Source organism: Gymnoscopelus microlampas (genome assembly GCF_963454915.1).
Source record: "Gymnoscopelus microlampas genome assembly, chromosome: 3".
In the NCBI taxonomy this organism is placed as follows: domain Eukaryota; kingdom Metazoa; phylum Chordata; class Actinopteri; order Myctophiformes; family Myctophidae; genus Gymnoscopelus; species Gymnoscopelus microlampas.
Window position 1 is genome coordinate 38,394,072 of NC_139940.1, and position 16,235 is coordinate 38,410,306.

The 16,235-nt window shown below is 43.9% G+C and overlaps 1 protein-coding gene across 1 annotated transcript in view; it reads left to right on the forward strand.

Moving 5' to 3' along the window:
* znf407 (zinc finger protein 407) overlaps window positions 1-16,235 on the forward strand; it is a gene marked incomplete at its 3' end in the record, with an annotated part of 72,113 nt that overhangs the window by 1,712 nt on the left and 54,166 nt on the right. The window contains exons 2-4 of the mRNA XM_084052332.1: window positions 1,366-2,061; window positions 3,963-6,368; window positions 13,580-13,694. Coding sequence (XP_083908458.1) covers window positions 1,434-2,061; window positions 3,963-6,368; window positions 13,580-13,694 — 3,149 coding nt within the window. The 5' untranslated portion in view covers window positions 1,366-1,433. The remainder of the gene's footprint in view (window positions 1-1,365; window positions 2,062-3,962; window positions 6,369-13,579; window positions 13,695-16,235) is intronic.

The following is a 16,235-nucleotide window of genomic DNA, read 5'->3' on the forward strand; positions in this document are numbered from 1 at the left end:
CAGAGGCTATAGGTAGATTTTTTTAGCAGTGGTGGAAAAAGTACTCAAATGTTTTACTTAAAAGTATCAATACTGCAATGTAGAAGTGCTCTGTTACAGGTAAAAGTCTGGTGTTCAACATTTACTTAAGTAAAAGTACAAAAGTATTGGTATCAAAATGTACTTAAAGTACCAAAAGTAAAAGTTCTGAAATATTATATAAATAGCAGATCTACAAGCTCACAACGCGTTGCGATGCGACTCGTTGTGAGCTTGTAGATCTGCTATTTTCAAATAGCCTAGGTATAAAATAGGACTAAAGTGGTTAATGTATGTTTTATAATATAATAATTTATATTTGCAAAGTAACTTGTAACTAAAGTTTTCAAATAAGTGTAGAGGATTAAAAGTACAATATTTGCCTCTGAGATGTAGTGGAGTAGAAGTAAAAGTATTGGAAATTGGAAATATTCAAGTAAAAATGTACTTAGTTACTTTCCACAACTGTATTTCATTGAACTAAATATTACATTTCTGGCATCGGTTTTTGAAAAAGAACTGCCCAGCAGGCAGCAGTGCTTAATAATATACTGGCACCGCATCCAGAAGATGCTGGGAGGGAGTGCAAAGTTTTCACAGAGGCTATAGTATAGGTAGATTTTAAGCAATATTTGAACAATTCAAGTGATTCAACCCATTTAACACCCTTTAGAGATGATTGGTCTCACTTCTGAAACGCCCTACTGTTTAAAGGTGGCTTTGCATAGCTACTGTGGGTACAATACATTTTGTGTGTATTTGTTCAAGAGGTTTAAATAACTTCGATGACACCATTTTCGAATAAACTATGTAAAACACTCTGATTTAATTGGTTTTTAATCTCGTCTGTCTGTGATAGCCTTTATTGACCAACAGTTCTTTCAGTTTGCCTCTGTAAGCACTAGATGGCGACAAATAGCTAAGTTTGTTCTTACAGTCTGTGAACTTTTTTTGGGGGGGCTTCAGTTAATTAGATAATATGGGCCTAAATGGGGTTTGTTTATATGTTTGCAGGTTACCATTAACCAACCATCATTCATGTGTACCTATTGCTTGATCCTATTTGGTCTGTACAGTAGTGCAAATGTTTGGGAACTGTTGGAATCCATCAGCCACTGTGGTTGCAGGACAACAACTTTGGTTTCTAATTAATTAATTAATTAATAATAATAATAATAATAATAGTAGCAGTGGTAGTGGTGAAAATAATAATGATAATCATTAATATATATATATTTTTTAAAATGTTAAATGCCTACTGTACTTTTATTGTATTAAATGTTTTTCTTGGCATTTCTTGTTTTTTTAAAGCTCCATTTTAAAATTAAGATTTCCTCTTGATTGCAGGACTTGGATCAAAGCGTTGAAGCCAGCGACCAGCTTCCCATTCACATCTGTCTACAGAGAGATGTAATATGGATCAAAACTTGATCCCTGATGTAGGTGTTGAGGACAAAGAGGCTCAAAATGAGAAAGACAGTCAGGACGTTGAAATGTGTGAAACCGATTCGCCGGCTGAGAATGCCGGGTCCGACGAAGCAAGCGAAGAACCAGCCGTGGTGGTGGAGACAGAAGGCCACGTACCTGAAGATGGAGATGACGTTTGCCCCATTTGTATGTTTGTGGCCAAAGGTCCAACAGCGCTGAAGATTCACACGGCAAGAAAACATGCACAGAAACGCAAATTCAAGAAAGAAGAACCACCAGAGTCCGAAAAAGAAGCTGACAATTCTGACGCGGTTGAAACACTGCCGGAGAGCACGATTGAGGCCACTCAAACGGAGGAGCCCGAAACGGAGGTGAAAGCCGTGACCAAAGATCACGGGATATATGCAAAGGGCTCTGCTCGCAAGGGGAAGCCGACGGCCAAAGAGCAGGAGGCCCTGGAGGAGGACAACCCCGTCCAGGAGAGGAGAGTGAGCAAACGAACCCCAAAACCCAAGATGATCCATTCCTGTGACTACTGTGGACAAGAGTTTAGGGACAAGCCTCTCCTAGACCTGCACACCAAGAGAGTCCACGCCAAAGACGTTCCATTAGTATGTGAGTATGGGATGTACCCTTGTCCGGTGAACGTGCAGAACACACACCCAACATGTTATTCAAGAACAAGTGTCATGAAATCCTACTAATAAACAGTACTTAAAGTACCAAGTATTAATGTTTGAAAATAGCAGATCGCGACGCATTGTGAGCTTGTAGATCGGCTATTTTCAAATAGCCTATGTATAAAATAAGGCTAAAGTGGTTAATGTATGTTTTATAATATAGTAATTTATATCTGCAAAGTAACTAGTAACTAACGTTTTCAAATAATTGTAGTGGAGTAAAAGTACAATATTTGCCTCTGAGATGTAGTGGAGTAGAAGTAAAATTATTGTAAATACTCTTGTAAAGTAAAAAGTAACTCAAAAGTATACTTATGTACTTAGTTACTTTCCACTACTACTAATAAATGCTATCAACAAGGGAGAACGCTTATAGTAGAGTACAATATACTGTATACTGTATACTCTTTAACATACCATAGCTGTCGGGCAGACTCCTTGTTTGTGTTCTAGTGGATCCAATTATTATTTAGTCAAAAGCTCTTGTTAACCCTTTTTATCGTTGAATATTTATAAAACCCACAGACAGACTGAACGTCTTTAAACCTGGAGTCCATACTTTGTCGTTGCAACTTGATATGTTGTGAGCTTGTAGATCAGCTATTTTTTTTACTATTGTGTGACATTGTCATTATGACAAAGTATGAAATGGATAAACGTTTTGTTACCACCGCGCTCTGACTCCTCTGGTGCGATATATCAGCTTAGACCAATATCATTTACAAGAGCACTCAGAATGACAAGAGTGAGTTAACATTTTTATTTCTTCTTCACGTCTTTACAATGAAGGACAAACGTTTCGGCTATGACGAAGGCTGGACAGCCCAAACGTTTGTCCTTCATTGTAAAGACATGGAGAAGAAATTAAAAAAGTGAACTCACTCTTGTCATTCTGAGTGCGACCCATCACGTTTGTAAAAGTATGAAATGGGACATTCATGTTTGAAAAAAACATTAAAAAGTCTGACAGTGATGGTATGGTAATAATAAGGTATCAAACATATATCATTGAGCATCTAACTTGCGATGAAACAGGTCAGTGAATTGAGTGTGTATTTTGTAATGATTGTTTATATTGTTATAATGAATCAAATATTAATTATACATAGTATTAAATATGAATCGTTGTCGTTGGTCTATTATTCATTGAACATAATGGTCTGTTCATAACAACATTACATGAGGGGATAACGAGTAAAAACGGGAGCACTGCCTATTGGCTATTCAAATCACCAGTTGAATCGCCATAAAAGGAAGTGACCAAGTGGGAAATGTTAGCCTGCACAGATACAGAAAAAGAGCTTAACTTGACCAGAAACGGTTACCAACCTTTAACGTCACAATGCTGTAGCTGTAGTCGTTTGTTTGCCATTTGCGAAACGCTTGCTCTTGGTGTCTAGGGTGCCATGGTCAGCTGTTGATTGGTTCAACTCCCCCTTCCTACAATGCTGTACCAATATTACAGTTTTACATGTTATCTTTATGTTTCTCAATTATTGTAATTGTTCTTAACCCATTAAGACCTGAGGCCGATTAAAAAAAGTTTTTCTAAATGCTTCAAAAAAAAAATATATATATTCAAAGATTTGCACAACTTTTTACGATTTTACAAAAATAGCAGATCTACAAGCTCGTAGCGCGGCACTCGGTGCCGCGCTATGAGCTTGTATATCTGCTATTTTTGAATAGCCTAAAGAAATCTAAAAGTGACACAGATGCGTTCCCGGTCTTAATGGGTTAAATATTTTCACACTCTGGGGAAAATGGTGAACAAGAGCCTTGCTGTTTATTTGTCAGTATGTTTAAATATCAGCGACTTTCCTTCTTGTCTTCCAGTCAACGTTGACGAGAACACAGATGAAGAGGAGGCAGCTTCGGCTCCTGTCTGCAACGTGAAGCTTTCCCAGACACAGGCGGCACCGAAACCCGCCACCAGCAGGTTCCAGCTAAAGTGTACCATCTGCGAGTTCAGGGTTAGCACCCCGGCACTGCTGGAGAGCCATGTCAGAGTCAAACACCCCACCCCTGACTGGTATCACTGCAAACTCTGTCACTACGTTACCGCAACATTCGAGTGGATGGAGGCCCACCTGTCCTCAGAGAACCACCAGCCAGCCGTGCTTTTGAAAGAGAAAGGCTCCGGAGGACCCTCCTCTTTGGAGGACTACATTGAGAAGGTGAAAAGAGACCCAGACGGAAATCACACCCCCATTCCGGCTCCCACGGAGGACGAAGAGGCCCAGGAAGCTGTCGGGGAGTGTGTGCCGCTGCCAGGCGAGGAGCGGGAGGAGGAAGGTGCGGTGGAGGCCGCTAAAGCCATACTGGCCAAGGAGGACCTATCGGACGACTCTCAACCAGCCAAGAAGAAAAGGGTCCGGTCAAAGCAGGGGACCACCACCACGTGTGGCTATTGTGGCCTGGTAGTGTCCAGTGCTACCAACCTCAGTGTTCATGTGCGCCGTAAGCACAGTAAGGAGTATGGCTACAACTGCATTCTCTGCAACTACAGCTGCGTGACAAAAGGCGACATGGACCGCCACTGCATCACCAAGAAACATGTCAGACGTGCACAGGAGTCTGCCAAACAGAAACAATCGGAATCTGACTCGGACGCGGCAGCACAGAGGGCAGAAGCGGCCCCGCTGGGCACAGACGGAGAGTCTGAAGCTGACAACGGCTCTAAAGACAACAGTGGAGAAGACCAGGAAGAACCGGACACGAGCCCCTGCCCCAAAAAGAGTAAATATGACTCTGTGAATGCCTGCAGCCATTGTGACTTTGTGGCCCATTCGATCCCCTCGCTCCATCTCCACGTGAAGAGAAAGCACACTCGAGACTTTGAATATGTGTGCCTGGCTTGCAACTACTACGCCGTGACGAGCAGGGAGATGTCTCGCCACGCCTCCACTGACAAGCATAAGCAGAAAAGCCAGAAATATCTGGAACTGCAGGGGAACATTGAGCAAAAATCACCCAAGTTCCCAATCGTTATGGTCATGTCTTGTGCAGAAGAACCCGTTGCTTGTGCCGACAGTAGCCAGGCTCCGGATGCCGAGAGTCCTGCTACGAGCACAGAGAAAGCAGCTGCCGCTCCACCTGAGACTGATGCTGTGGAGTCCGGGAAAGACGTTGATCAAATGGAGGTTGTGGCCGTCATTGTGGAGGGAAACCCCGAGGTTCAGATAGAAAACATCACATCTGACCCCGGAGGTGAAGTAAAGCCAGCCAGTCATGATATGGTACCTGTGACGGCATCTCAGACCCACTCTGAAGTGGCCGAAGCCATGGAACTAGAGGCCGTGGATGACGGGGACATCCAGGAGGGTGGAGAGGAGAGGGACAATCAGGAGGGCGAGGATGGCCAGGAGGGTGAACGGGACGGGGACAGCCAGGAGGGTGGAGAGGAGAGGGACAATCAGGAGGGCGAGGATGGCCAGGAGGGCGAACGGGACGGGGACAGCCAGGAGGGCGAGGAGGTCGAGGACGACGGGGATAGCATGAATGCAGACGTTAACATAACCGAAGAGAAAGAGGATAGTTCTTTGACCGAGACGCAGGCTCAGGCCAAGGCTCCCATCTTTGATGCCAGCATCGTATCCGTGAAGTTCCTCACCGAGCAGGAGCAGGCCCTGCAGGAGGGCGTGGCGCCAGAGGGGGAGGCGGCCGTACTAGGCCTGACCGAAGGGACCAAAGTGTTCCCCGCCATCGCTCCCTCGGCTCCACCCAACCCGCACGTCAAGAAGATCAAACACAGGGAGGTGAAAGTGAAGAACGAGAACCACGTCGCCACCCGCATCCGCTGCGACGACTGCGGCTTCATGGCCGACGGCCTCAGCGGCCTCAACGTGCACATCTCCATGAAGCACCCGACCAAAGAGAAGCATTTCCACTGCCTGCTGTGCGGCAAGTCCTTCTACACGGAGAGCAACCTGAACCAGCACATGACCAGCGCCGCCCACCTGCGCAACGAGCAGAACAGCGTGGAGGAGCTGCCCGAGGGAGGCGCCACCTTCAAGTGCGTCAAGTGCACGGAGCGCTTCGACTCGGAGCAGGAGCTGTTCGTCCACATCAAGGAGAAGCACGAGGAGCTCCTGAAGGAGGTCAACAAGTACGTGGAGGAAGACACCGAGCAGATCAACCGCGAGCGCGAGGAGAACCAGGGCAGCGTGTGCAAGTACTGCGGCAAGGTCTGCAAGAGCAGCAACTCCATGGCCTTCTTGGCCCACATACGCACGCACACAGGTATGTCTTATGCTTCCCCTTCGCACTCACCCTAGAACCTGGGCCTCCAGGCGCTTCTGTAGAGATGCTCTTTGAATAGCTTAAAAAAAACAGCATTTATTTGTGGCCTGGTTATTTCAGAAAATACTATGTAATCCACCAAGCTGTTTTGAATTTGCCTCCTGATCTAACGTCATGTCACGATTCATCATAATAATCATCCCCTCTTCTAAATATCTCCATCCACCTGGTAGAGAGATTTTCTCATCTGCCATGTTTTTTTCGCATCTTATCTGCAAAACCAAGTAGTATATTGAACAAGTAGAGGTCAGATATGCCCTGCTCTAAGCATCGGTGGTGCTCTTTAGATACACATACAATAATATAGGGTTTGCGCGCTGCACATCAAAAAACTAAGCAAGAGAACAACGTGTGATATGTCTTCTTTTATTTTCCTGAACCAATTATTCGGCAAAGGTCGCCATCATTCAAAGAGAGTGTTCTTCATACACTTCATCCACCTGGCTCTCACTGACTTCAATGCATTCCATCAAATTTCCAGCAGATGAACTTTCACCGTAACTACTGTATGGTTTCATGGATGCAAAATCAGAGATCCACGGCCTGTTCCAGAGAGGGAGGGGGGGGGGGGGGGGGGGGGGGGGGGGGGAGCAGCAAACTACAGGCCAGAAACGGAGTGCTCTAGTCTAGTTCTCTAGTCAAGACCCATGTTTGGGTCGCGAACCAATTTTTTCGGTTCGCGTGTAAATATCCACCTTTTAAAAAAAAGAACGTTTAAGAATTAGTGAAAATAGAAGATCCACTAGCTTGACACGCTGCACGAAGCGAGTTTGGGTCCCGGGCAAACGCCTAATTTCTCTTTTGGGTCTTGAACTAAAAAGTTTGGGAACCACTACTATTTAGTCTAGAGCAGTGGTTCTCAACCAGTGGTCCGGGGACCACCAGTGGTCCTTGAGGGGGTTCCAGGGGGTCCCCAGCCAAATTAATAGTTAGGAACCAACTTGACCCTTATGTGTCTGTAACTCTGAGAGTGTACAAATGGAACCAAATGGACCCTAACGGGTCCATTTGGTTCCATTTGTACACTCTCAGAGTTAAATGAACACTAATGATGATGATACAGTGTAGATTGGGACCCCCAAGAAATGAAAATGGTTGAGTCCCTGGCATATCTTTTCAAATGGGGGTCCGTGGGCTAATATGTGTCAATTTGGGGGTCCTTGACGCGAAAAAGGTTTAAAACCACTGGTCTAGAGGGATGAGAAATGTTTAATCCGATTGCCGTTTTCAGCGTACAACTTTCAGGAGATGTTTTGAGGACCTTAAACAAAAAGAATACACTCAAATTATTGAAAATAATTAAAATCTGTGACCTTTCAGGTTCAAAATGTAGCTAGTAGTGGAAATAGCTGACAGAAGGAATGTTGTTTTCAAATATCTGCTGACAATAGAATGTTGAACCCATATAATAATAATATTGTAGTAGTGCCAGCTAATGTGCGGGCTAATGTGCAGGCTACTATCTGCTCCAGCCAGGTAATAGTCATTTCAGGATAGTAGCAGGTAAAGACTGATTGAGCCTCAGACCAGCTAATGGACCACAGATTGGGATTCCCTGAGCAATGCCTGGTCAGAGACATGTGCGACTCATAATTGATGTGTCCATTACCGAGACTCAGTTGTAATTATAGTCAATAAGTCTCTGTAAATGTGTTAAAGCTCAGGCTAAAAGCATTGGAGGCCCCGAAGAGAGGTAGGCTAATAATTTAAAATAATCAATGCAGACGTATTCAAAGCCCTTAATTTCCCTTGTGTGTGTGCGTCCGAGCTTGTGTGTATGCATGTGTGTTTGTCTGTGCAGTGAATGGTGTGTATATGTCAGCCTTCATGCCTAGCTGATTATCCTCAATCCATTAAGATTTATCTTGTCATTTATAATGCAAAGCAGGCCTGCATTGGTCAGGGGATGTGGCTGGGGAATGTCCGGCAGGTTAAGAACAGAGGGCGCTCCATTACTCTTCCCTGACCATGTGTATTAATTGCTTTTAAAATCAACTTAATGCAGGAACGAGATGTGAGGGCGCCATCAATAAATGCCCTTCTCTACTTCCCATGGTCCATCCCTCCTTTCAGCCCAAACTTTAATGGGGCTTTAATTGAAGTCCTGAGCTGTGTGTGCGTGTGTGTGTGTGCGTGTGCGTGCGTGTACGCGCGCGCACGTCCCATGTAGCAGGCCCTTGCATTTGTATTGAGTGACAGACTAATTCTTAATGGCACTCATAGTGGAAATGGAAAGCTTTGCCATTTCCATGATCAAGTGTGCGGTTGTTTGAGGTGCAACAGTGTTGAACAGCGTTCAGAACAGAGACTGGCCCTGGTGTGTCCTCGCATGTGGTACTGGCATGTGGTAAACGCGCCTCTGAATCCATTACATTTAGCCAAAGACAAATGCAAAGAAAAACAAAACAAGAATAAACCATAAAAAGAAAAGAGCTATTGTTCATATCAATTACATTTCCTTTTGTCGTACATATATTATTATTCACCCAACTCCACTACCACCCACACTACAATACATTGTTGCTCATTCTTGCTCACCAGGTAATTATGATTTGTGATTGAAAGGGATGTTTTTTTTTAACATTTTCTCTGTAGGTTATTATGCGTATTGGCACCATTTACCATATCAAATGGCATGTAATGGCCTCTGTGCTTTTATGGCGCCTCTGTGAACCTGAATGTATGGAGATATGAGTGGACCAGGACAAGATGCAACAGCTGACCAAATAACATATTTCCATGTTTTGCCAAGGTTCCCGATTAGTTCACAATTGTGAAACATAAAATCACGATTTTTCGATTATTTGTCTATCTCTACTGTGACGTTCTATACAATCGCTTGGATTGTGGGTACGTCCCGACGTCATGCTAGTGTCATGTATGTCCAGTGGTTGTACAGTACTTAAGGAAGCTGCCTCACGCTACTGAGACAGGAGATGTACACCACCTGACATACATGTATGGGCCACATGGCTCAGGAACCTTTGGCTCCAAAGACTTTACGTACTTTGTCTGTGATGAGGCATTGCAAATGTTACTAGGTCTATAGCTGATTTTGAATTTGGCACACTTACCTGGTTTCAAGTGTGTTTAAGATTATGTTTCAGACTGTAAAAAAACATGTTATATTTAATACTCAGGTGCTTAATTTTATATTAATGAACATTTCTATTCGGGCCTCAGTGTCACAAATTCCTAGTGTTTCTCTATTTCCCAAAGTGGAAAGTTACCACGGCATGTGTTCGCCTTGGTAACACTTTTACCAAGTCAACACCTTTAACCATAACATCCTTTTATCAATTTATAATTTAGGCATTTAGCAGACGCTCTTAATCCAGAGCGATATACAGTAAGCAAGGAAAACCAGAGGCAATACATCAAATGCATAGAAATGGTAATCTAGGATCATAGGTAAACCAAGAACCTATCATCAGTCTAAACAGTATAATATCCAAAAACCTATAATGTGTACATTGAAACTATACACACTGTAGGATGCCAGGTCTACAAATGACCTGGCCTCTGTCTAGCATAACATGTTATCTTTTTTTATAACCTTAGACATCGATAATAACAAAAGAACATCTCCATTTTAACTGACTTGAGTCTTTCTGATTTATGTTGGGCTGCCTTCTTATGAACAGCCTGTTTACATACATGCATTACATTACATTAGACATCCACGCCACTGTTTTTGATCCCTGTTCAGGAGATATGTTACTTAAGGAAATTAAAGTAGTGACACTTGAGGCCCCGAAAAAGATGGATTTAAACCAAAGTCAAGGGCATACTCAAAGGTTTCGATTGAATTATACACCGTTTCTTAGTTTTGCCTTTCTTCATTCGATTGAGTTATGTTGTTAATATGAGATTACATTGCCCCGCTCCATTCATGCTGCTCTTATTTGTGGAATGCACCTATTGCTCCTCCATTTTGACAGTGTGTGCCAGTTATTATTATTGCTAAGTTCCCTCATTACATTGAATGATTCACCTCTTACGTAGTGGTCATTTATCCAGGGAGCTTGTTTGTGAGGCTGATGCGAAGCAGAGGACCGCGGGGTTTCTGCCAGTGTCTGGGTGCTGGCAGCGTGTCCAGATCCTTTTAATTAAGACCCCACTTTTTATTCTCTTGATTAATCAGTGAAATCAGGGAAACGGTAGTGGGAGGCTGCACACAGATTTGTCAATTTGTCCCTTTAAGGAAAGCAGGGGGAAAAGGAAAACACGCGCACACTTGCATTTTGCCAATGCGGGTGCAGCTAGAATTTGCATTTTGAGGTAAATTGGTCACTTTTTCACTGGAGAAAGCTGTCTGACCTCAGACTTAGCAATGGGAAGGTGTGTGTGTGTGTGTGTGTGTGTGTGTGTGTGTGTGTGTGTGTGTGTGTGTGTGCGTGTGCGTGTGTGTGTGCGTGTATGTGGGGGGAAGGGGGGAGGGGGGGGGCAGAGTAATGGCCACACACTCACGAGCATGCATGCTCATGCACAGAATGCAACCATTACTGTGCTTAAAGAAACGACAGAGAAACAAAGTTACAAGCCTTGTCTCATATATAGCATTTTGTGTTATTGGGCGTATGTCTATAGCCCAAGGCTATAATAATATATCAGTGGACATGATATTTAGTGCTCAAGGTGTTTCTTTTATTTTTGAAAAGATGATGGTCAATGTATAACCTCTGAGAGGCGAGTATAGCCTGTGTGTGTGTGTAAGTAAGGCTGGGGGTGCGGGAGTGGGAGTGAAACATTGCGAGAGGTTCCTCTCCTCTCAGGAAATGAATTAGTCATTCCCTGTCTTCATCTGGGATGTGAGGGGAGCCACATCGCCCCTATGTGGATGGCAGTATTAATTTAACATGACACCGCATTGATGGTCAATTTCAGTTTTCACGGAGGCTGTTTAAGTGGAGTGGTGGAGTATTAATATGATGAGATGTGAGAACTGAGGGATGTTACATCTCTCTTCTCTCTGCCATGTCTCATACTCAGCCAGCCATCTGGACAAATCAGGTCCCCACGCGCCCGTCTCTCGCTTCACCTCGTTTCTTTTTTTTTGTGTGTGTGTGTGTGTGTGCGCGCGCTGGTGAGTGTGTATGTAGGTCTGTCGGTCTTAGTACGCGTGTGCCGTTTGTGTGCTTGTTGTGTGTACGTGCATAGAGGTGTGTGTGTGTGTGTGTGTGAGTGTGTGCGTGTGTGTCTGACATGCATAACCTATACGTAGGTGTATGCAAAACCAATAGAGGCCTATATATATATGCGTGTCTGTGTATGTTTATGCTTGTGTTAAGTATAGACTGTGTTTGTATGTGTGTGTGTGTGTGTGTGTGTCTGTTTGTTAGACGTAGCACACTGTAGGGACACGTGAAAGAGACTGGGATTTGCTGCTGCTCGTGTACAGACACCCTCGCCCCCCCCCCCCCCCCGTCCCTGTTTATGGGCCTTGTTAGCACAGGCATGCCTTTCAATCTTCGTTACCGGCTTAAAATTCGATGTGTCGTACTTCCAGCTCGCAGCAAGTGAACCGTGTATGAACGAATTAGTAATCTACACAAAGTGCTTAACCCGTTAAGACCGGGAACGCATCTGTGTGTCATTTTTTTTTAGATTTCTTTGGGCTATTCAAAAATAGCAGATCTACAAGCCATTAGGAGCTTGTAGATCTGCTATTTTTTTTTAAATCTTGAAAATTTGTGCAAATCTTTTTGAATATATATATATTTTTATATCAAACATTGTACTTTTCTTTATTTTTTCTTCTTTTTTTTAAACTTATGTTGCTATAATGTCAGCGGTTCTCAAACTTTTTTCATGTCAAGGACCCAACATGATATGTATTTGGCCGCGGACCCCCATCTCAAAATATATTGTTCCAAGGACCCCCGGAAGCAAAGATTTGAGTTAAAAAAATGTTTGCTTTAAACAATATATCCAATCAAAGATTCGCTAAATGTTCACGATGTAGATCTGCTATTTTTGCATAGCCAAATAAATCTTAAAATGACAGATGCGTTCCCGGTCTTAGAGGGTTAATCAAATCAGCGGCTGCCCCCGGAATAAATATTGCAGTACGTCTTGGGATATTCACGGGGAGAGGCTCGCTACAAGATGCATACGTTTATATCATATGAGACTCCTGCTTAGATTGGAGTGTCACAGTGCGGTGTGGCATGGATCTGGCCCAGTCCCCCGGTCTACCACTTGCCAACAAAATGTTCTTTTATGACACACGCATCGGGTTTCAATTTTACGGGCGTAATCAAATTCCTTGTGTGGCGGACGGCACGCAGGCCTAAACTAGAACATTTTCATAGTTTTATTTGACTGAATCCCAGAACTTGGATGAACTGTCTCTTTTCTTTTTTACTGAGTGATGTTTTGTCACTTTCCACGGCTGAATAGGTCCCGGTTTTGTCATTTTCCCCTGACATAAATTAAGTAGGGTATTGTTGTAGCGCCCATCCACCCATTACACACACTCGCGGTTGCCGAGAGACTCGCAGCGGCGCCCATCAGTAGCCCTCCCCTACCCTGCTCTTAAATGACGGATGGCAAGTGTAGGCTGTGCCACTCTCTCAAACGGCTGCCCCACCCCACTGGATTTATTAATGACAATAATTAGGGAGAAACCTCCCCGCGAAGCCCGCCAGAGTGATTAGCGCTTTAATGATGGAACAGGGTGTAGTGAGCGCACGCAGGAATTGATTTACGTATTCTGCCTGACCTTTTGGAATCCAATTTATGCATCCACAGGCAAAGGAAAGAGTAGGTACGAGATGAAGAAGAGTGACAAGAATAGACCGAGATAGATAGAGAGAGAGAGTGAGAAACTCCTGACACTTTGGGGGTTTGACTGTTCTTTTGGGAGGGACAGACCGGGCTAAAGAACTGAACTAAAATGCCTTTTGTTGTTTTTTGTCTGGGAAGTATGCCAATACTAAAGGCACACACTAGTGAGGAACTGACAAACCGAACAATTGTCTTCTTCTCCCTATAATCTGGCACTTGGAAGCGTGTAGCAGAATCAGACAAAAGAAAAACTAAGGATCTGCCGAGACCGAGAGTTGTTGACGTGATTTGAAATGTGTTTCAAAAACATTTGCTATTTGTAGGGCTTTATTATATTAACTCGCCACACTTTGTTTTTGCAGGGTCCAAGCCGTTCAAGTGTAAGATCTGCAACTTTGCCACTGCCCAGCTGGGGGACGCCAGGAACCACGTGAAGAGACACTTGGGCATGAGAGAGTACAAGTGTGACATCTGCGGGTGAGTTTACAAATCAGTCCCTCGAAAATGAACATGTCTAGGTTCTGATAGCAGCTATGAAAATAACTTCAACGTCTCATTTATCTAAACGTTTGAGACGACGGTACATTAAAACTACGAAAGTAAGCCGTTGAGGATCTCTTTTCCCCCTCATGCCTCAACAACCACCACCGACGTGTCCTTAAATAAGGCCATTACGCTACAAACGCTCCACTGTTCGACTGTAGAAGAACTACTGGTTTGTTCTCTCACTGGTATGTACTATGTGAGTGTTTTGTGTTGGAGTCTATGTGCATAATCCTCAATTTCCGCTTTAACTGCTCCCTGAGGCCGTGCTTGTACAGAGAGAACACAAGAACGTATTCTTCTTTGTCAACTCGCCTAGTTAGACAAAGGTTAAGAAAATGGAGTTGAGTTTACGGACAATTCATCATTCCAGTCATACGGGCATACGGCATTACACATGATCAGCTTTACAAATAATCTCAGTCAATGCTGTGGCTTTTATATAGGTTATTTAATGTCTATAAATACTCAGTGCAGCGTTATGGTTCTCATCCCGTTAGCGTGGACCCCCTGCGCGTAGACCATATGTTCTGCTCAGCTCGATCCAGTCCCATGATAGACCTCCCCACTGTCTTGCCATGTTCAAAAGGACGCTACGAGCTGTTTAACATGCAATCGGGGAATAGAGTAAATTGTGGGATTTTTTTTTCCAGCCATCTCTCCGCTTCTCGGCGGCGATTATCGCAGCACAGATGAAGACGTATGTGTGGTTATTTAGTCGTCTCCCTCAGTGTAATTCTGTGTAAACTGTTCCGTTTAGTTCAGTCGCCGAGGTTTTTTGTTCTCCTTTTCGAGCGTGGGGCCACAGCAGCCGGCGTGTTTATTTGCTCGCCTCTCTGCCGTTTGCAAACATATTATAGCAGGGCAAACAAGCTTTGGTTAAACACCGCGTCTCCTTTAATGAGGGGGAAAGGCTCGTGTTTCACAAGCCCTTCAGCTCAAGCCCTTTCTTCTACAAAGTGTTGTGAATGTGCACGGGGTCTTTGGCCAAAAAAGAAGCTAGTTTTACACAGTCAAATCCTCAGTCTTACAATTATTATCCATTTGTAAACTCTGAGAGTTTAGAGACATGGACCAAATGGAGGGTCCATTTGGTTACGTTTGTAGAGTCTTATAGCACATGCACGCACACACACGAGCACACACACGCACGCACGCACGCACGCACGCACGCACGCACGCACACACGCACACACACACGCACACACACGAGGTACCACAGCACTTCTCCAATATGCCTTTAAATGGGACTACTAAATACAGCCCCTGGTTTCTACAAATCATGCGAGTGGAGGAGCTATGTGCTGCCAGTGGCAGCCCAGCGGTGACAAATCGGCCCTGTGTGTGCGTTCAGTGCTGACTGATCACCGGGCCATCTCTCCTCTTGACTAAAGAGCAACAAACAAAGAGCCCTCCAGAAGCACCCTCATTAAGGCCACAGCCATACACACACACACACACACACACACACATCATCAGCAGCGTGTTTTTTAAGTTTTTTAAGATTACACGATGCACGCGCGCGTATACTTTTCTTAACCCATTGAGGCCTGAGGTTCCGATTCTGCAAAATGTCTTCTAAAACGGTTTTCTGAAAAAATGTATGTTTCTATATCAGTGGTTCTCAAACTTTTTCATGTCAAGGACCCCAAAATGTATATGTATTTGGCCGCGGACCCCCATCTCAAAATATGCTGTTCCAGGGACCCCCAGAAGCAAAGATTTGAGTTGAAAATGTTCGCTTTAAAACAATATATATTCAAAGATTTGCACTAATTTTCACGATTTTTCAAAAATAGCAGATCTACAAGCTCATAGCGCGGCACTCGGTGCCGCGCTATGAGCTTGTATATCTGCTATTTTTGAATAGCCAAAGTGTAATTTTTTTTTGCTCAAATCTAAAAATGACACAGATGCGTCCCAGGTCTTACTGGCTTAATCTGAATCTAAAGCAGTTGCTAATGGGTGGCCATGTTTCAGGTATAATGCGATTTCCTTTCTCCCTCTCCCTTCCCACCCCCTATTCTGTTTTGTTTTAGGTGACCTAGAAAAGTGAGATTACAGTGTGCTATTAAGCTAGGCTTTTCTCCCGCGGACACTAACGACGGCATAATATTTTGCTTAACGAAAACTCGGTTTTAGCTAATGGGATGTTTTCTTATTGTCACCATTCATCATCCCAATTAAAGGTGAGAACCATTCTCGGATACCATCCGATTCCCCCCATTACAACATTTTAGGGATTTTTGCAATTAGTTTTGCAGTGGTATATCGCTGATGAAAGACGCTACGACCAGCCTTTTATTGCGTTTCCTCTCTGTCATCTCAGCTAGACACGCAGGTTAACTGCACACACAAACATAAAATGTGCACACACATACACACATAGACACATTTATATATGTACTGTACACATATTTACACACACGTACATGTATGCATATAATATTTAGAAGTAGGAGCCATGCACACGGC